The 22,204-nt window shown below is 41.5% G+C and overlaps 1 protein-coding gene across 1 annotated transcript in view; it reads left to right on the plus strand.

Annotated features, from left to right (window-relative positions):
• Window positions 1-21,682, plus strand: part of schip1 (schwannomin interacting protein 1) — a 203,805-nt gene extending 182,123 nt beyond the window's left edge. The window contains exons 10-15 of the mRNA XM_070829888.1: window positions 10,263-10,381; window positions 12,134-12,251; window positions 12,959-13,156; window positions 17,857-17,980; window positions 19,540-19,633; window positions 20,801-21,682. Coding sequence (XP_070685989.1) covers window positions 10,263-10,381; window positions 12,134-12,251; window positions 12,959-13,156; window positions 17,857-17,980; window positions 19,540-19,633; window positions 20,801-20,852 — 705 coding nt within the window. The 3' untranslated portion in view covers window positions 20,853-21,682. The remainder of the gene's footprint in view (window positions 1-10,262; window positions 10,382-12,133; window positions 12,252-12,958; window positions 13,157-17,856; window positions 17,981-19,539; window positions 19,634-20,800) is intronic.
• The last annotated feature ends 522 nt before the right edge of the window (window positions 21,683-22,204 follow it).

The raw sequence follows: 22,204 nt of genomic DNA on the forward strand, positions 1-22,204 counted from the left end.
TGTGATCTGGTGTTCTAATGTGGCACAAGCGCACGCATAGACATTAAGGAGCAGCGCGCCAGTTTGCAGACACAGAAACGTATAAACCAACATGGAATGAGGCTGATAGAAAGGGAGAGTGCATCACAAGTGTAGGTTCACTCGCATCAAACATATGCATGCTCACACACACACACACACACACACACACACACACAGAGCACCATTGGCCTTGGATCGCAGGCTTACAGGAGGTGCCAGGAACCCTCTCTCCCACAGTCGCCCTCTGTTCACTTGGAACAATACACCATTCTGTGTGTGTATGTCTGTCTCTCTCTCTTTCTATTTCTCTTTCGCTGTCTCTCTCTCTCTCTCTCTCTCTCTCTCTCTCTCTCTCTCGTTTGCTGGCTCTCTCAGCTGACCCGACAGTCTAGCATCAGAGGAATTAACTTGTGTGAACATATTAAATATGCAGCTGAAAGTAACCTCAGTCTTTGCCCTTGAACCGTGATGGAGGCGACACTCGCAAGTTTGTGAGCATACGTGTGTTTGTTGTTTGTGGATTCCCATTGCCGACTTCCAGTGCGTACATATCCCAGGTAGCCCCCTCCCTTCTAGACCTCCTGTCCCCTTTGAATCAGCGCTGACTTCACCTTCACTATGAAGTCAGCCTCAGTAATGAAGCAGAGAATCAGCAGGGCAGACTCTGCCCCACCCTTCAGCCCCAAACAGGCCGCTCTCACTCACAACTAACACCGGTTTTATTGGTGTGTCTGTATGTGTGTGTGTGTGTGTGTCTGTGTGTGTGTGCTGTCTGTATTGTCCCCAGCAGCATGCAATCCAGTGTGGGTGGATTCAGGAGACAGCCAGACAATTCTCTGTACTCTACCCATAATCCTAAGGGATCAACACTGAACCAAACCTACTTCCTATTTTTTCATTTAACCCCTGCGTGTGTGATGCGCTGTGCATGTGTGCCTATGTGTTTGTGTGTTCAAATGGTCTTTGATGCTATCATGCAAATGCATTATTCCCCAACTGTCTTCATCTCTGATTCGTTTTTCTCCTGTTACTCTTCGCTCGCTCTCTCTCAGCAGCCTGACGGATGAATGTGACTCATGTTCATCAGTATCAGCTGCCGTTCTCCTCCCTCTCGTCTTTCTCGTCTTTCTCCTCTCATCTGCTTTGTCCTTGGCTGGCTATTTTATTTCTTATCTGATATCCCTGTCTTCCCCTTAGATCTCTGGCTATTTTATATGATTCATCCCCTGAATCACTCTGCAGGTGGTGGATTGATGCTTCAAAGAAAAAGTACACAACTTTTAAAAAGCTTTCGCTCTGCTCAAGGTCAGGGCTAAAATTATGTGTATTTCTCCAAGGCTTATAAGAACGCCATTGTTTCAGTTTAGTTCAGTTTTATTTCCAATTACTTGACTGATATACTATGTTTTTTCATTCCAACCTTGCAGCAAGCCATATGTGAGCCTTTAACTGATAACCAGGGATGATTATACAATGCAATTTATTTGAAATTTCTCAATACCATGCCAATATAATAACTGAGCTTCTCATTTTGTATCAACACAAGCTTGCTACATAAGAACCACCTCAATAAAATAAAGTGTTAAATGAGCAAAGTGTTAGTCAGGTGAAACAAGCAATTTGAAGATGTCACAATTAAACAGTAAAGCAAAAGAAATCAAAAGATTAATAATTATTTTGTTGCAACCCTGCACTAATATGCATTCCATTTAATCATGACTCCATAAAAATGTATGCGATCCCCTGTGTTGGTGCATATGAATTATGGGTTTATATGAAATTGAACATGGTAGCAGTATTCCAATGCCCCGTCATGCCTGTCATTTTTCTCTGTAGCCAGTTGATGTTTTGTGTGCATGTGTGAAATCATGTTCCTCAGCAGTGTGATTCTGCGACCGTATGTGGACATAATTTTCTGTCTGGGCGGCTATGACAAATATATGAGTCACGGGTCGATAACGTCTCGCTAAGATGAGATCATTACACACCGCAGAGAGCTCAGATTGAAAATGTAAGCCACTGATACAACGCACAAGCAATCTCTGTGTGTGTGAGTGAGTGAGGGACTTTGTACGTACGTACGAGAGTGTGTGTGTGTGTGTGTGTGTTTGTGTGCCAGAGTAATGGTCCATTGTGCTCTGTCAGGGTTTATTTAGCTGGCCAGGGCGGTGGGGCTGCTGGCTTTGGAGTCCAGACAGGGCACTATTTTTACCTTAGCAGGAAGGCAGCACACTACCTCCTCTGTTACATAAACACACACACTCTCACATTCATTTCTCATCAAATATGTGGGCTAATCTCCTTTTTTTAAGTTAATCTCTCTGTCACAAACATACACAGAATTGTAAGCTAAGAGGGTTAGGAAGCTTAAAAGTAAAAAAATTCAGAAAGCAGACATTGGTGTGATAGAAGAAGAATAAATATAGACAGTGAGAGATGGTGTCCAGGAGAGGCTCCAGACACACCAGGAGCCATCTAAACACACACACAGACACGCACAACACAAGTATATTGCCATAAACACACACCGTGGCTATCCCATGCCTGAGGTGTCTCTTTCCAAAGTGGTTGCGAGCAGCTGCTGTCCTCGCGTCAGGGCGTGAAAATGGAAAAAACAGCAGTGTGAGTTTCTCCCTCTCTTTTGCTCTCTCTGGCTGTGAGAGGCCGCCCTGACCAGGGGGTAGAAGGTAGGGAGGGTCTAAAGGGGCCTTACCTCTGACCATTGTGCTCTCACAGTCCTGCGGGAGAGGCAGAACGACAGAGGAATCCTATAGGAAAGAGTGGAGTAGTCAGAAAGTGGATGGAAGTGAAAGCCTAACAGTGTCAAACCATGTAGGAGAAAGACAAGGAGAAGCTACCAGTAGAGGAGTAGATCTTTTTTTTATGTCAGCCCATGGCAGGGGTGAGTTTGCTGACAATATGATGCATACTGACTTGACCCAACCTCAGGAGTCGGTCTGGACTAACCTACTGACTGGGGAGTAGAGAGGAAAAGACAGGAAGACAAGGAGAGAGGGAAGGATGAGGGAGGCGCTGGATAATATGGAGGGAGTGGATGATGTCGATGTCATCAGGCAGACATCCAGCCTCTACCTCAACGATGACTACAAAGAGGTAAAGGACCATGTCACGTTTGCGGGTGCCTTGTTAAGTCCATTTTTAATCAGTAATTAACTGAAACTAATGGCTACTGGAAAACTGTGTGGTTAATAGTGGTTGAATATTTTAGGTGATGCATGTTTACTGTGATAGTTTGCTCTTCTCTGTGTCTGTTTCTGTATGTGAACACACACACAGACATACCGCCACTTTTGTTGTTGTTAAAGGAATAGTTCTACATTCTAGAAAACATTTTTTTTTTGTTTTGCGGAGAGTCAGATGAGAAGATCGATGCCGCTCTCTGTCTGTCACCTCAGTATGACGCTACATATTGACTTGACAGCAGCTGATTAGTGTAGCTTAGCTCAAGACTCAAAGCCGGGGGAAAACAGGTAGCTTGGCTTTTTCCAGAGATGACAAAATTTGTCTACAAGCGCCTCTAAAGCTCACTGATTAACATGTTATATGTAGTTTGTTCAATCAATACTAAGGTGCAAAAATAACAGTTGCTCAACTATTTCCTGGCCTGGAGCAGTGACCAGCAGCCGCTTGGTAACAAGCCTTCAGCCAAGAAATATTCCATCTCATTATCCACACCACTTGACACTTCGGGTTTTGCACAGATTTAACAAACATAATATAACATGTTGATTAGTGAACTAAAAGATCTGGTAGACAGAATTTTTTTGTTGTTTCTCCCTGTTCCCAGTTTTTATGCAAAGCTAAGCTAACTGCCTCCTGGCTCCATCTGCATGTTGAACAGCAGGTATTAGGGTGGTATCGATCTTTCTCAATATTCCTTTAAAAGGGTTTCGTGTGTTGTGTGCAGCTACAGTATGTGATACAACCCAAAGACTGAGGCTGACGTAATGCTTGAAGCTTGGGCATTAAAGTGCTTAGATATTTGGGGAAAGGCTATGACATAATGGTGTGAGTAACCACTCTTTTATCCTTAAATCTGCTTCATTCTTTGGCAGAAAATACAGATTCCTCCACTGAATCTTTTCCCACAAATCCATAGCCTGGCTGTTCATGCAGAGAGAAAGCTCAAATGTCACTTGGAGACCTATTGTCCTGTCTAAACCCAGTTCATGCTCCCTATCTCTCCTCCCTCTCTTTGTTACCCCCCCCCTTTTTCTTTTTTTTTTCCTTTATCCCACCATAACCCTCCCCCACTTGTTTTGCCACCATTCAAACACTCATGGACAGCTCACTACCACTTGCTGAGTTGTTCTCTTCCAATCTGAGTGACAAGAGCAGCCTTGCACTGACCTGAGGCTGAACTGTATGAGGGGTCAGAGGTCAGGTCCCTTATCTGGGATGGAATGTTGCACCGCCGAGACAGACAGGACTCAGATAGCACGAGAGACGATCACACACACACACACACACACACACACACACTCACATATTTTTAGCCTCCAAAGATGGATGTAGACTTAAGCCATGTATGCTTTAAGGACTAGTTGGATAATTTTTTGAAATATGCTTATTCGCATTCCGGCAGAGATCGATGATGACTGACAGCATGATGATTGACAACAGTCTCATGTCTGTATGGTAAATATGAAGTTACCACTAGCCGCAGGTTGGCTTAGCTTTGTGTGCAGACTGGAAGCTGGAGGGAAACAACTAGCTCACTGCCACTTTCCTGGAGTCTTGTCAGCGAGCAGCTTGCTGAAGTCACCTCCAGAAAATCACTGCATCCAGCCAAGCTACAGTTCTGCACACAACCCCACAGAAAGCCAAAAATTGTTGTTTTTACACTTCGTTTTTATGGATTTAACAATCAAGTTATCATTTGTTCATTAGTGAGCTTTAGAGGTGCTGCTATGTGGATTTGTTACCATTGGACAGAGTCAGGATATAATGTCATTATAACTATTCCTTTAAATGGAATATACATGGACATGTGTTCAGAAATATTTACAAGTGGATGCAGTTTTTGGCAAATCAAAACCTGCAAGACCATCTGTTTGAACTATGAAGCTACACAGCCCAGTCAAAACACACTAGTAGACACACTGACCTTGTATCTGTTTGTAAAGCTGTGAGCTCACTGTCGGGCCTGGAGTAAGTATCGGAGTGAAACTGTTCCAATTTTTCCAAATACACATCCTCAACTCACTGTCGCTTCTCTTAAATAGACATGTAGCTTGTACTCCAGTTTTTGCATATATGGTATTTGTGTGTGTGCTTGTGTGTGAACAGTGGGTTCTTGTCTCCAACCAGGCAGTGAGGTATCAGCTGGTGAAAAGCCTCCATTGTGCAGAAAAAGGGAGGGTAGTTAGTGAGGAATGGAGAGAAAGAGAAGTAAGGGGAAATAGCTTTTATTAAATGAATAAGTGGCACATTTTAAAGGTCTTTTTCTCCAAATTTAGATACAGTAGGGAGGTTAAAAGGGAGACTGCAATTAGGGTAAAGAAATCTAGAGAAGAAAATGAGAGTACAGAAATCTGTAGCAGTGCAGAGATAAACACAGACGCACATCCATATTTATACACATCTCAGATCTTAACCACTAAACAATTTCTGGACACAAGAGCCAGCAATTTGGGGGAGGGAGAAGGAGGAAGCTCTTTGTTAGCGCAGATAATTAAATTCATCTCCCTCCTCTAATATAGATTTTCAGGGACGATTTGAGGGCTCAAAACAAGCACCCTGTCATCCATAAGCAAGGCTAAATCACTGTCTGGGTCTGCTGATGAATGGGTGTAGAGCAGAGTGGAGGAGAAAACGTCTTTGTCAATGAGGGTTCTTCAGGAGAGGAAATTGCTTGGTGAATTTGAGGAAAAACACAAATTAACCCAATTGTGTTTCTCCCAATCTAATTTAGACAGTGACAAGTCTAATGCTCAAGGCCAGGAAAAGAGGGAGGTGGTTAGGACTGTCACTCTTTCTTTCTTTCTATCTATCTCTTTCTCTCTCTCTCTTTCTTTTTCTTCCTCTGCCTCTCTAGTCCCTTTCCCACATGCATCTTAAAATGTTAATGTAATGGATCCGGCAATTTTCCATGTCATCATGTGGAAACTGGCCTTCGGATAATTCGCCATCCCAGGATTTTATAAGGAGCTCCAGTGGGAAATTACCCAGTAAAACACACAAAGGTTACAATAATGTCGTATTGATGACGTTTTGCATGAATGAGCCATCAAATGAGCAGAGAATTTGTGTGTTTCCGGCCTTTGACGTGCAAGGTTTGCATGTCAAAGACTCACACCTGGAAGCAGAGCAATAAACAAACATGGAAACTGTGAACATGGCAGGATTTGATTGCTTCCCACATTAAAGAGGCTCTGAAAATGAATATACTTTACTTCCAATGAAGGGAGTGTGGTTTGAGATTGATGTGATTGCACATGAAATTTAAATAGACAAGAAGATAAGACAGGAGATGAGCTATTGGTGGATGGATCATTAAAAAACGGTGCAGAAAAGGAAGGAGAGGCAGTAGTGTGTAATTACTACCCATTTCGCACCTCCATCTCTCAGTGCCGTTTTCTACACCTTTATAAATGGTTTATGGGGCCTCCATGATAACCAAACACAGCCCACCCAGGCACACACACACACACACACACACACACACACACAAACGTGCTGTATAACAGATGATGTTTATACAAAGACAGGAAGTTGTTTTGTCAGGCAGGTGCGAGTTGCAGAGATCCTACATGACCTTAATGCTGAACCAGCTGCAGACCAGTGCTAACTTTTGGCTAGTTGTGCTTTGAAAGTTTCTTTTCCCCCACTCATTATGAGTGTTTAATGTGCCGAAGTTAATTTCTCATCCCGTCAGTTCCAGTTGCTAAGTTTGTAAGTGTGTAATTTAGAGCTGAAATGTTTATCGATTAGTTTATTTAATAGTAGTTTCAGTCATCTTTCAAGCAAAAATGCCAAACATGCTGGTTTAGAGCTCCTTCAATGAGAGGAGATTCAAGATTGAAGATGTTTATTGTCACTCTGGTTACACCAGTTAACTCTTGTGAAATTCTTTGGCTGAGAGCTCCATAACAGAAAGATGCATATAAAGAAAAAGATATGAATAAAAATGAAATAAAGATAAAGATCTAAATATTGAACATATAAAAATCAAAAAGGGAAGGAGAATTAGATGCTTTTCTGTTTCATGTAATTGCAAACTAAATATTTTTGGGTTTTGGATGTTGGTCGGATAAAACAAGATGATTGAAGACGTCACCCTGGGAAGATAAACTGGTAAAAGTAATTAATCAGTCGATTAAGTGAATAATCCGCATTAACTGATAATAAAAGTCATCATGTATGATTAACTATTACCAATCTAATCGATGATAGAAGCGATGCGTTTCATCCTGACTTTCTCACAGTTCACATTATGTAGAGGATTATAACAAGCATTGCCTTTGTGACAGTCATTTTGTGTAAATGTTTATATAAAACACAAATATTATCCAAAGATAGTTAGTTTGTTCTTGAGAACTGAGCAGTATGTTTTCTTAATCACTGCAGTAGCATATGCTCTGCGTTCTGCCTCATAGATTTCAGCCCTGCACATAAAATGTAAAGTGCAAGAACAAAAGTCTTTTATTTTTAACTGATTTTGTGATGGAAGTTGAAAGGCATTTCTTAATTTTGATTGCTTTTGATTAATTGGGATCCAGTGAGACTGATGACCTGTTCAGATTAACAGTTAATCAACAGGCTATGATTAATGGCTGAAGATGAAGAGTTTAATCCACGTCTAAGTCAAGTCACCAGAGATTCAGATCCAGCGCGGGAATTGTCTTTTTGTATACGGAGGGATTATACATCTTTACATCAGCACACCACCCTCTAGCAGAGAGTGTGTGTGTGTGTGTGTGTGTGTGTGTGTGTGTGTGTCATGCATTTGCAAACTGTATTGAAATTTAGCTCTAAAGTTGAAGTGATGCTGTTTGTTAACTCAGTATTCTGATCCCGAATGTGTCACACCTCTGTTCCACCTGGACCTCAGCACAGCCCCCATTTTGTTTTTCGTCAGCCTTCACCTCATGAGGGGAGCAAACAGTTAACTGTGCTCAGTGAACCCTGCTGCTTCTGGTTTTCGCCTTTGCTTGGAGCAGCTGTTCTGTGGAGTAACTTGACTGACAGTGTGTCAGCCGTGTTGTATTCAGGCTTGTATGAGTGATGTGCGAGTACATAAATGTGTGCCTGTGCTGCACCACACACGCTGCTGTTGCACCTTTGAAGCAATGAATTGAAACTCTCGAGTGTGTTCATCTCGACTCCCCAGGCTATCTTTCAAACATGCACACACACACACACACACACACACACACAAAGGAGCGGTGCCAGGTCCAGTCCTCTACATGCCAGTGTGTGTGCTGGCAGTGCCAAGTGCGTCTTGCAGGCTCTTGTGTGGAGTGGGATTATGTTAATTTGTCCTTGGTGAAGGCACTCTCACCAACGCCTGCACACAATTGTCAGGAGAGACAGACAGAGAGAGAGGAAAGGAGGGAGCGAAGGAGTAGAGAAAATGAGTGGGAGAGAGGTGAAGCTGTGATAAGCAATTTGGAGAGGAAAGAACAGAGTGAACAGCAGAGAGATAGCTGGCTGGAAGAGTAGGAGAGGCCCGAGGCTGATGGAGAGAAATGGAGATGGAAGGAGATGAGTAGAATTGGGGATAATGAGGAAGAGGGAGCATGACAAACGACTGGTGAGGTGGAGTGAGGTGGGTAAAGAAAGCATGAGAATGTGAGGAACAAAGATTGATGGGAAAGGTAGAAGATGGGTAGAGGAGTAAGTGGAAAAGGGCAATAATGGGGCAAAAAGGACTCTTCAGGCCAACAACACTGACATCTTTTTCTTACTCACCACCTTCTTACCTTGATTCTGTCTTTTCTCATTTTGCCTTAATAGTGAGAGGAGAGTAATATGAGTATAAAATAGCAGGGGTGGGGGGAGAGACAGACAGAGGCTGGAACCAGGAATGTTACACTTACATGGTTTATGTCTTAACCATTAAACCATCAGATACCCATTATAAGCTTTTTAAACCCCTGCTCACTTTGCTTTGCTATAAAGATTTCCAAGACAGGAAGATTGATAACCCGAGATTTAAACCCTCAAACTTTCTTATTTCTTACTTTCCATTTGTCTGTCAGGCTGCCTGAAATCCTTTGTTGAGAGAAAGGCAGGAGCACTGTAGTGTGTAGGCTGATTTCTGTGTGTATGATGGACTGAAAACATCTCAGAGAGTGTTGTAAGGTCCATGGAAAGTCACAGTGCCAAGATAAAATCTGGGCTCCATTGAAAGTGCTACAGAGAATTGAACTCTTCCCATTTGATTAGAAACAGTCTGAGTGGCTCATTAGTGCTTTGCACCTCTGTTGGATGTGTTTACCTGCTATCAGCACAGACGAGACGTCCTATGGGGACTGGTGTGTGAGCGTGTGTGAAGTGCTGCCAAAGCTGGAGCTGTGCTGAGTTCAGGATTAAGAATTGGGAAGAGGCCAAGTGAGAGTGACTCTGAAATTGTGTAATGTTGGGATTCTTGCAGATTTAAGCATGTGTGAAATGGCCATTGCTGTTCTTCCTTTAGAGTTTACCGTACATGAACATAATCCTGTATAAGTCCTGCAGTTTGTGTGTGTGTGGGTACTGGTGTGCTCAGCAGCTGTTCTATAAGACAACAGCACCACCTGCTTGTGAATACTGGTTATGTCAGCTTGAGATGATCCCTGATTTTTATGCTTTTACGCTTTTTTCCAGTACTTTAGCTGACTTCACACTTTGTATCAGAGCTTGTTAGGATGACGCTGAACCTCACACTGCAAATTAAGAGGAAGCTGCTGCTATTAATAGACTTGCATGTGTGATTTGGGTAGAAATGGCTCAGGGTAACAGCCCTTCTATTTGTGTATACTGCTAGTCATGTGGGGAAAAGGGTGATCTAGCATGCAAGAAAATGATATAGTTATAGTATACTATAGTATTTGGACCTCAATTAGTATTTTGAGGTGCTCAGACAACAAGCATTGCCCCTGCTGAAGAGTCTTTGATGCAGACACATAATCCTGACCTTGCCTGACCCTGACTTCCCACCTCATTTAGAAACTACAAAATAAATAATCAAAAAGATCATCAAAAGGTAACCTTATTGTGTTAATGTCCTATTGCAGGCCCAAAAGAATGAGAGGGAGTCGATCAGGCAGAAGTTGGCCCTGGGCAGTTTCTTTGACGATGGGCCGGGCATCTATACCAGCTGCAGTAAGAGCGGCAAACCCAGCCTGTCTTCACGGTAAGACCTCTGTCAAATACTTCATTCTTAACCAATAAACATGTCACTGTTACTTGGAAAACCACATTCTTGGGGGTGTATAATTCTCTGAAGAAAGATGTACTGTACTTGTGAATTTCCCCCTATGGGGGATCAATAAAGAAAAGTCTACTGAAAGTGGATTCTGGACAAAGATGAGAACAGAGGTTTCATGTCAAAAATAGTATGAACTTCAGCTGTATACAATGGTTAAAGTAAACAGAAGGATATGAATCTGAAAGTGTAGATTTACTGTCATGGGTACCAACACAAAAAGTACAAATATGGAGGAAGAGAATGAGGAAGGAGAGAGGATTTGTGCAGCGTGAATGAGCCATACACTGTCAGCCCTTGTGGTTCTCACTTCCAAAAAGACACCTACATGTGCGCACGCACACACACACACACACACACACACACACACACACACACACACACACACTACTACCACCTCCTACACTGTACCTTACTGGAACTGGATGTTCCACTCCAGTGCTCTTTGTATTCCTGTGATTCGAATCACTCAGATTTCTCAATATTGGTTAGGTTAGTGACTGGTTGTGATGCTCAATGCCTCATTACAGGGAAATAGTAAAATGACAGGACAGTGTGAAAATATGATGTCTGGGCTGGCAAAAGCACAGACACACTATATTAGAGCCCAACTGATAATAGATTTTTGAGTCTGAAGAATCAGATAACACTACATTAGCCAACTTTTTATTTTTAAATTTTTTTAAACTTGATGCTTTTTATAAAAATCTCTTAAATTACTTTTTTAAAGAACCATGGAAGTAATGTCTCAACACAAGCCAAAAATGCAACGTCTGATCTTCATAACTTCATAACACACACACACACACCAATAGGTTGCGTGTAATTTCTCTCTTGGGGCTAGTCTGACTTCTGAAATAGTTTCACACCTATGTGATGTGTGTATTCATCATTCTTCAGTTTCAAAGAATTGTGATCACAATATGTAGTGAGTGGGTAATTTTAGATAAACTTGTCAGTGTTAACACATTACAAACTATCGGATAGTGACCTCAAATGTATCTTTGGGATTTCTGCTCTGCAGTTTTTTGCCACCTATCACGTTTCATATTTGTCAATAATAATGCTAATACACAAGCAATAAGCTCAGATACATTCAGATTTTACACTGTAGAGACATTACACTGGTCTTCTGAAAACTTAGTAAACACTCGCGCAATCTATTAAATTCAAGTTACAGGGAGGTTTCTGACACTGCTTCCTGAAAAAAAAAAAAAAAAAAAAAACAATCGACCTCTTAGGTCCTATTTTAATTGGGACTGATTGGATCTATGCTGTGTAATCAATCAGCTCTGTTTGTAATTACTGAATAAGCAGATTATTGATCCACAGTGGGCTGGATCTACACCTAGTGACAACCCCACCTCCCAAACACAAGCCCTCCTTAATTCTGTCCTCAGCTGCTAATGTCTGTTCGGATTTTATTTCCATTTTTATTAATTTCTTGCACTTTTTCTTCTTTTTAAACACATGAATAGTGCACACAGTACAGTGTGTTTTACTGAGACGAGGCACTCATCATAGGTCATTAGTATTAGTATTAGCAGCAGCTGTTGACATTGCTGTCTGTTTTGGCCCTGGTCCGAGTCAGTTACTGCAGAAAGAGCCAACATTGAACTGACTTGACTCTTATCTGCATTTATGCTAATATTAACATGTTGTTTCTGTCTCTCCCTGCAGGCTGCAGAGTGGGATGAACCTACAGATCTGTTTTGTCAATGACAGCGGCAGCGACAAGGACAGTGATGCAGATGACAGCAAGACAGAGACCAGTCTGGACACACCTCTGTCCCCCATGGTACATACTGACGCCCAGAGCTATGCTAGCATTTCTCCAGAATTCAACAATAAAAGAAAATTAGTTGAATCTTGAAATCACTCTAAAATGTGTAGTATGATATACAGGATTGACTGTGTGAAAGTATACACAGATCTTTACACAGCCAAGATCTGTGTAAAAGCAAGATTAAGACAGAACGAGAATGAAAGCAGTGAAACAGAGGAGGTATTCATTATGAATCAGAGATAGCTGGCGGTTTGGTTGCTCTATGAATGTCTTTTTTTTTTTTCGTTTTCTGGCCTGTTAACCAATTCATGGGCAGCAAACGAGAGGTGAATTGGAATACGCTCGCCACGGCCATGGATGGCTGGCCACATTAACCTCCTGTCAGCCTGAGACGCATTTAATGGAAAGAGAGGGTGAAGGAGAGAATTATCATCTCTTTACATGTTCATCCTCGATCTCCTCATATCCCATTAAATGTACAATGGCGTTCCTGTCAGTGCACAAAATCTACGTACCAAAATGCCATGAAACATGAGCATTAATCCTCTGACCTGGTCCTTCTTATCCTTTTCCCCTCTTTCCTTCCTCCATTATTATCACCTTTCTCTTACCTTTACATTCTTCTTCTCCCCCTTTTCTTTCACTTCTCACTTCCTCCTTCATATTTTATTCCATTGTCTTTTCTCCCCCCTCCTCCCTCCACCACATCCCCCCTGCAGTCCAAGCAGAGTTCGTCCTATTCAGACAGGGACACCACAGAGGATGACTCTGAGTCTCTGGAGGACATGGACTTCCTGAGTCGACAGAAGAAGCTGCAGGCGGAGGCGAAGCTGGCCCTGGCTATGGCCAAGCCCATGGCCAAGATGCAGGTGGAGGTGGAGAAACAGAATCGCAAGAAATCACCAGTGGCCGACTTGGTAAGCACCAGAAATATAGAGTAATGATCCCATCTGGCCAGGAAGTTTCACACCAGTAAGGACAACTTGTCACCTGGTTGATTGTCTGTATGACTCCAATAATCTTTGGCATTACAAAAGTCATGTAAATGTGATGTTTATACAGATAAAGTTAGTGTGTAAATACAACACAACTGCAATCAAGAGATCCACTGATTTATAGAAAAAATAACAGCAGTTACACCAAAAAAAGACAAAAGCATGTTTACTGTTTCAAGCTTTTGCTTTTGCTTTTATATTAACAGTGAATCATATGACCACTAGTATGTGAAAGATGTTTCTTGTAGTGATGAACTCACAGAGAATAATTCCCCGACTGCTGTTCCCCCGTAGTTCTGCAGAGCTTCATAGCGTCTTTTAGCTCATTGGTTAGCTCCCCAGCTCTGTTTTGGTCCTCATCAGTGCAGGTCTGGCAGACAAGCAGTGATTTTCAGCATAAACACTCAAAAAATATTGCTGTTAACTACCTGCCCAGCACCAAACAACAAAGACACACAAAGTTAGTGACTAGCTGGTGAGTAAAGTGGAACATTTAACACTTATAGAGCCAGATATCTTTTTAAAAGAAGTTTGTGGAGAGGAGTGTGATTGTTGGACTTACATTGGCCTTGTGGCCAGAAACAAATGAGTGCTAATGTTGCTCTGTAACTGCTGGATGTGTAAATCAGCAAGTGGTTGCTAACAAGTTCACCATATTAACAGCAGGTTTTACAGCTTGTTTCACCTGCCCCCAAGTGGCCAAAAATCAGACACTGCAGGTTTAAAACCGTCATCCTCAACGATATGTCAGATGATGTCACAGGCCACAGTTTTAAGATAAACTGTTAATATTTCTTGTAAACAGCTTCTGTGTGGCAAAAGCTTCGTTAGTCTGATCAATTATTTCATTTTTCATATTTTTATTTCCTTTTACATGGATTTTAGACCAGTGACATCATCAGTGGAGGTACATCAGGCACACTTGGTGTTTAACAACTGTTCTCCCCCACCTGCATCTTATGAGGATCTAAAAACAAGACTGAAAGCTTATTACAAGAAGTATGCCTCCTTTTGTTCTCGCAACTCTGCACTTACGGACACACAGAAGGTTATGAGTGAAATAACCTTCTATCAGAGGCACAGCATGACACTGCCCTGTAAAGGAAACAAATCATAAGGTCACGTCTTCACCACGAAGATGAGAGCAGAGAGCCACCAGATATAATGTTTTTTATAATGTAATGTTTTTTGTAAATAATGAATTTTTGTTTTAAGAGCCAAATGTCAGACATGTTATGGTCATGTGACATTAAATGTGTGGTCCATTAGTCAAAGTTTGTGAGAATAGACGGGTGGGTTGTGTTTCAGTAACATGTGAGTGGTAATCGGCCGCTGAATGGGTCATACAGCATTCATGTTGTGATGATGTCACAGGAAGCCTCCCCCACCTCTCCTCTGCCCCCATTTAGAGGAAGGGAGGTGATGACGACCCTGCTCATCATTATTTCATCCATTTTTATCTGCCTCACTGCTTCTTTAGGAACACACACACCAACACGCCCACACACCCACACTGTCAGACTTACACACATTATATTTCCACCCGGACTTGCAGGCAGAACCACGTTACTTATTCAGAGAAGAGAAGGGCAGCTTGGCCTGGTCCATCTATAATTCATGTGCCAGAAAGCATTGGCTTCAGTGTTTGGGGATGTAGAAGTGCTCAGCAGTCAGAAGACATCACTGTCATATCCAGCCCAAACACATAGTGAATATTAAGATGTATTAAGGCTACAGCCACCTACCGTGTCCACAACACCAGAGGTCTGTTAAGCTGCAGAAGTTACATGTGCTAAATTCTTCCCCAGAACAGAGGTTCCTAACCAGGGGCACTTCTGCAGTTGTCTGGGGTGCATGGAAGGATTGAGGAGTAGCTCAGCTAATTTGGAAAAAACAGAAATTATGATTTGATTGAAAAAATATATATATAGGACTACACATTTTTGTGATCCCACCAACCTGAGTCAGTTGTAAGACCTTAAAGCCACGAGTTGCCTGAAAAGTGATTGGTGAGAAGTCAAAATGGTTTGCTAAATGTAATGGATAAATGGTGTGTATAATAATAATCAGCTAATTAGCTACAATTAATGGAGATAATAACTAAAATTAAAGGTTTAACAGGTTAAACAAATAAATGGTTGACATAATTAGCTAAAACTAACAGATCAACAGTTAAAATAAACAGATAAAAACAGTACATGAACTGTTAATATATAAATAATTAGTTATTAGTAATGGATAAAGTAGACATAATTAGCTGATAAATAATAAACAGTGTATAGAATTTGTTGTATGTGATGATAAATGGTTGAAATATTGAGCTTCTGCTCCTCATAATGAACACTGACAGTTTAATTATATAGAAAAAAATGTTTGTAACAATCCACTTTATGTAGCATTTCTTAACATCCACATTAAAGTCAATGAAAACGAAGACGTTTGGAACATGATGGGTGGCGTCTTGAGCAAATCTGATAAAAAGGTGGGGGTTTCATCGAACAAAGAAGACTGTGGAAGAACCGCTCTGCTGTTATACTGCTGCCTGTTTTGTTCAGTTCTAAGTAAACTCGGTTGTCCTACCCCACTTGTCAAAGGCAAAGAATGGGAATTTGTCCAAAACAGTGAGCTTGCATCCAAAAGTCTGTCTGTGTACTGGGAGTGTGGGTTTTTCCTAAATCTGTACAAACAGAATCAGTGAGAGAAAGCAAGAAAGTCATCAAGAGAAAAGGGGGGAGAGATTTAGATTCCACTGTAAAACCTAATTTCTCTCTCAACTCAACTTCATTTAATCTGTGTACTTCCTCAATCTGATATTGAGTCATTGCTGGAGGTTCGTTTCAAACAGTCCTTTGCCACAGAAACTCACTAATCTACAGACCTTTCCCATCACCCTCTCACCTGCCTTTAACATCACATTTCTCTCTATGTCACTCTTAAGTCACCGCCTCGTGCGTGTCCAGTCACTCGAAACTGAAACTGACACATGGCAGCCTGAAGTACAGTTGCATCAGTGCCAATGTGAAAGTGAAAGAGGGGTGAGAAACAAGAAGAGTCAGCCAGACACCAACGCATGCAAATGCTTCAAGTGTGGCGTATATTCTCACCTTACTGTTTGTCAAGGCTGGAGATGAAGTGGGAGGGAAAGAGAAAATGGGTGACGAAGGGAAAGAGGGAATGTAGACCGGTTGGATGGGAGTGTTGACAGAGGGAGAGCCTGGTAAACAAAACACAAATCATCTGCCCGTTTGTGCCTGAGAAAGCACACGATGCGATGCTTTGTGATTGTGTTGCATGTTGTGGCTACACTCAGAGGTTGTCAGCGGGACTCATTAACATGTACACAGAACCAGCGGAAGCATTGGAGAAATGATCATTCAGTAAAGTACTGGTTTGAGCCATAGCTGCTCAATAACTGGCACAGATGCAACTCCAAAACTTCCAGGATCCGTCATTGTATGGAAGCTTTTGATTTTCACTCATAGGAAAATGATGTCAGTCATTCCTCACCCTTTTATTGTCACTCCACATTTATCTGTGATGACATAATAGATATTTTCACTACAGATGAATGGGATTTTATGTGAACTGATAAAGCATAGGGAATTTTAAAAGTTCCCATGAAAAGAGAAATCCTATTGTAAATGTGTGGTGACATAAGAAGTAAAAAGTGAGACAGATCTGTCATGTGGGGTCAAAGCACTCAGCGGGCTCTCAGGAAAAGCAGCGTCACTGCTGGCCTCTGCTGGAGAGTTCAAACTGCATATGGTCACTGAGTTCACCTGCTGTTTATTTGTAGAAAACAGTCTCAACCTGTTTGTGACCAAACGGCAGTGTCTGGCTGGAATCCCCCGTCTCTCCTCGCAGAATGGTGACTACCGCCTAGAAAAAATGATGTTCCCTTTTGTTTCATTATCAGAAGAGGCCAAGACACTGAAAATAAGTTGTTTTTCACAGAGAGAGCAACAAATGAAAATGTCACCAATCGACTAAGTTCAGGTAGCAGAATAAAGCTGCACTCGCTGTCAGTCACTCATTAGACTCAGTTTGACTGCTTTTCTTTTCCCCTGATGATTCATGCTGTTGTGGCTTTCAAATAAAGAAAACAGCATATTTAGAAATACAATTAGCAATTAATATTAATATTGATTACCAAATAACTTGCTGTTTTTTTCTCATTGCATTGATTAATTGTTCAGTATGAAATGTCTGAAAATTACCAATTACCATTTCTCAGAAACCCCTCTCATTTGAGACTCTTGCACCAGTAAATGTTTGGCAGTTTTGCTTGATAAAAGATGTAAAAGGCTGATTAAAAAATGTTGTTGACTAATTTTCTGTCAATTGACTGTTTAGTCAATAGAACTGACTTATTGTTTCAGATGATAAGAGGTCTCCTCTGAGGTCTTTCACAACATTATCCAGTGAGCTGCAAGAATTAAATCATTTGACACAAATGGTTTTAAGTGAATTTCATAAATATCTGAATAACTAGTCACAGAGCAGATTCTTGCTGAATTTGTCTTGAATGAATTTCTCAAGGTTTCAACCTCCTGACAGAGAAAGCGTAATGTCTAAAATATGTCTTTTCATGAATCCGTGTTTCTGTTTGTGTGTTTCTTTAGCTTCCACACATGCCTCACATCAGTGAGTGTCTTATGAAAAGAAGCCTGAAACCTACCGACTTGAGAGATATGACGCTGGGACAGCTCCAGGTCATTGTCAATGACCTGCACTCCCAGATTGAGAGTGAGTTCACCACACACACACACACACACACACACACATATAGAGTATGTACACACTAATACAGAGTCACTGACCTCTACTTTCAATTGCAGAAATGAGCAAGAGAGCAAATGGGGAAAAACATGCACATGCATACTGACCCCTACACTTTTCAGTGGATGTGAAAGTACCTTTATGTATGTTAGTCAGTTTAAAGAACTGTACCACTTAACAGCTTCCCCTGAGCATTTACTGTTACCACACTGTAGAGATCATTGATCCTGGTACTGGAGGATGAATAATCTCTCATGTAGCATAAAACAGCTCCAAAAATCCCCTTGAGTCCTAAATCATGAGCTAGTTTTTACTTACAAAACAGACTTTCCCACCAAAATCTCTTCTGTCAGTCCCTCTGGCAAAGCTGAAGGAACAATAGCCGAAACATGTGATGTGGTAACAAACACAACCACTGATGTGCGGTCAGACTGTCAGCGCTCACATTGTTTTTCGATGGCATTGTGAGGTCATTATGAACTCATTGGGGGAAGTCAAGTGAAGTCGAAGGAACTGATTGGCGACTTCAGGAGGTGTAAACCGGACATTCAGCCCATCACCTTAAACGGGAACAGGGTGGAGATGGTGCCAGACTTCAGGTTCCTGGGCACCTACATCAGTGAAGACCTGACCTGGACTGCAAACTCCACAGCAATCCTGAAGAAGGCACAGCAGAGTCTCTACTTCCTGAGGATTCTTAGGAAGAACAACTTAAGAACTGAGCTCTTGGTGTCCTTCTACCGCTGCTCGGTGGAGTCGGTGCTGAGCCACGGCATCTCGCTGTGCTTCTCCAGCTGCACTGCGGCAGAGAGGAAGCAGCTCCAGAGGGTCATCAACACCGCCCAGAGACTGACTGACTGGCTGCCCTCTTCCATCTCTGGAGGAGAACTACAGCACCCGCTGCCTCAGGAGAGCCTGCAGCATCATCAGGGACTCCTCACACCCCGGACACTACCTCTTTGAATCCTTCCCTTAGGCAGACGTTTCAGGGCAATAAAGTCTAACACCAACAGACTAAAGAACAGTTTCTACCCAAGAGCTGTCATTGCCCTGAACATTAACAACACAGCCACACCCTGAACAGTACATCAACACAAAAAATACAACCAAAACTGTGACATTGGATTTACATTGGTTTACTTTTACTTTCACCTATATTTATATATATATTTTTTTTATTCCTCCAATGTAAATACCCCTACCCCCCGTGAACTGTACAGTCTATTTAATTTCTTTTTGCACTATTTCATCTTTGCACATTCTGTCTTTTTGCACCTTTTTGTTGTTTTTGCACTGCCCATGAGAGCTGCTGTTTTTATTTCAATTTCGTTGTGCTTCATGCACAATGACAATAAAAGAATTCTGATTTTAGGTGGTCAAGTACGGAACTGTATAGTTAATTCAATGTTCATCGGTTGATGAGGGTCAGAAAAGAATATGTGCTACACTCAACCGTGACCGTTATATATAACTGTATGGACAAAAATATGCTTTTATATCATTTCTCATATAATCTACCTCTGCAGGTCTGAATGAGGAGCTTGTACAGTTGCTGCTGATTCGGGATGAACTACACATGGAGCAAGATGCCATGCTGGTTGACATAGAGGACCTCACCAGGTGATGAGGCATTTCATGAGGAACTTGTTCTCTGCTTTTACCATGAGTTACTTTTACTCCATACTCCACTTTTACTTTTACTGCCATATATTAGAGAAAAGAAATCATTAATTTGAAAAATAAGATTGGAAAGAGAGAGTTTATATTTTGTTATTGTCAAGAAATCTCATGAAAAAGACTCAAACCAACAAGGCTTTAGTCCATGATTCTCAGCCTCAAGCCTAATTGTTCCTACCGAAAATGTAGAAATTTAAAAGCAAATTTTAAAAAAGGCTAAGTGATTTCCTAGAAACAGCAGGGAACTGTAGTTCCTGCTGTTGTTATAGTTTTTAAATACTCCACCGATGTAGCATTGCACTCCTATAACATTGTCAGTATGAAAAATTGATTCAGCAGAAACTGAAATATTGTATTTTTTTATTACACACATTTTTCTACCTTCTAAACCACCTACATTACCCAAAATGTACCAAAAAAACCAACAGTTTGGAGATTTGGGTGTGTGACTAATGCAGTGGCTAATGCAGCCTCAAATCACTGACTGGTTTCCATTGATTTGATGTGATTTAATTTCAATATTCTTCTGAAATCTTGCGTTTCACATAAATAACAAAATACAACCGAACACAATACAAACATTTAACCAGACTACAAACAATGCTGCACACATATACAGCATCAGACACTGCAGATTGCAGTTTCATCGCTCCCTTTAACATTCAGTGCTTTTTGCCGACCTGCAAGCAGATTCTGTTGTGTAAAACTGGCGGCGTTCCCTTTTAACAAACGCTGCTCAAACAGGAGTAAATAGTGCATTTGTTAGGGACTATTTTCAGCCGCAGATTTAACGCACCAGTGAGCAGCAGGACAGTGTATTTGGGAAGGCACGGTGCCCGTGTTCATGGTGCTAAAGGAATATGTCACCTAATAGCCTACAACAGTGTGGCTCACTCATGTGTTTTACTTTTATAGTTTAATGTGAAATAGTTTTTGGGCAACAATGGAGGAATAAGGCACGCCAAGCGTCAGCTACACATCCAGTATTTGTTAGTACAATCAATTCATTGTTGGTTTTGGGTCTTTTCTGGGGATTTATTGACAATAAGAAAAATATATATCACAAGACTTCTTGTCTAATTGACTATGTGTTCCCTTTCTCTTTTCCAGGCATGCTGAGAGCCAGCAGAAACATTTGGCCGAGAGGACCCTATCCAAATGAGACGCCCGTCCCTGCTCCACCCTGCTCCCCTCTGCCACGCTAAGCTCCTGCTCCAAACCAGACTTTTCCCTCTGGCCATTCCACCTCTTCCCCGTGTCGATCCAAATCCTGCCCGCTTGTCCCAAGTATTTTGCTCCTCGCTGCTTCCCCCGTCTCCCCATGTCCACCTTCCTGTCCCACCCGCTGACTCCAGTGGTAGCAGCAACACAGAAGAAGGCCCCCCCCCCTCTTTCATTTGCTTCTGTGGTTTTCTCCCAGCGCTACGGACAGAGGAGCACTTCCTGCTTCCTGGGAGAAGAGGAAACTGATTGTGTGTTGTCATGGATTCTGTCCCCAGCTTCCTGTGCAGTGATCGGCCTTGCTTTGCGATTGTTTCTTTTTAACTTTCTACATTCGCCACTAAATTATAACTGTCAAATGCAAAAATTGTGGGAAAAAAATAAAATAATAGTGAAAAATTTAGTAGAAAGTCAGTCATGAGAAAAAAGAAACAACACTGTATAAAAAAAAAAAAGCTGAACTAACTTCTTCAGACCATTTTAAGTTGGACAGTAATTTTAAAGTATTTCAAAGTCGACCTGTTTTTATTCTGCACAAATGGTAGTTTTCAACTGAGAAATGTTTATTTGAAGGTGCTAAAAGAGTGTAAAGGAAACATGCCTGCCTTGTAGTGGAGTCGTAGCTTTTGGTAATACGTTCACTCTAATTGCTCTTCAACATTTTGTGAATGTTGATTTTCTGACACGAGTCATTTTAAATGAATAAGTGTGTTAATATCGTTTTCATCCTATTGTAATCAGAAACTTTATTTGAGGGAAGAAATGTTTATGTACAGATATGTAAAATAAAGAATAAACTTTGTTTCATATATGCTGGTTTGGCTGTGCGGTCTGTCGTCATACAGCTGCGTCCCGCTGCGTGTCAGCTGGGTCGAGAAGAGTTTCCTCTTTCAAATGAACACAGGAAGTTTAATCCCTGATCATAACTGCAGTGAGAATACAAAATATCACCACATTACACACAGCATGACTCAGCTCCCTGTTTCGGTCTGTTGCCTCATCATGACACTGTTTGTCTCTCTCTCTCTCATCAGGGGGTTGGTTTACTGCTCCTGAAGGGACTCAATATTAGACTGGACAACCCCTTTAAAGTCACAACTAGGACTTTTTCTTTAAGTGAAAAATGGCAGCTCGTGGATTTAAAATGTATGTTGATCATTTGTGGGTCAAGGTAAACATGCACAGAAATGGCTCTATATGACTTAGTTTATATAGAGCTAGTATATAGAGTTAGTTTAGTTATGAATACATTGATATTTTTTGTGTAAGATGTGATATTTGTCTCTCTGAGGA

Source organism: Pempheris klunzingeri, chromosome 4 (assembly GCF_042242105.1).
Source record: "Pempheris klunzingeri isolate RE-2024b chromosome 4, fPemKlu1.hap1, whole genome shotgun sequence".
Classification (NCBI taxonomy): domain Eukaryota; kingdom Metazoa; phylum Chordata; class Actinopteri; order Acropomatiformes; family Pempheridae; genus Pempheris; species Pempheris klunzingeri.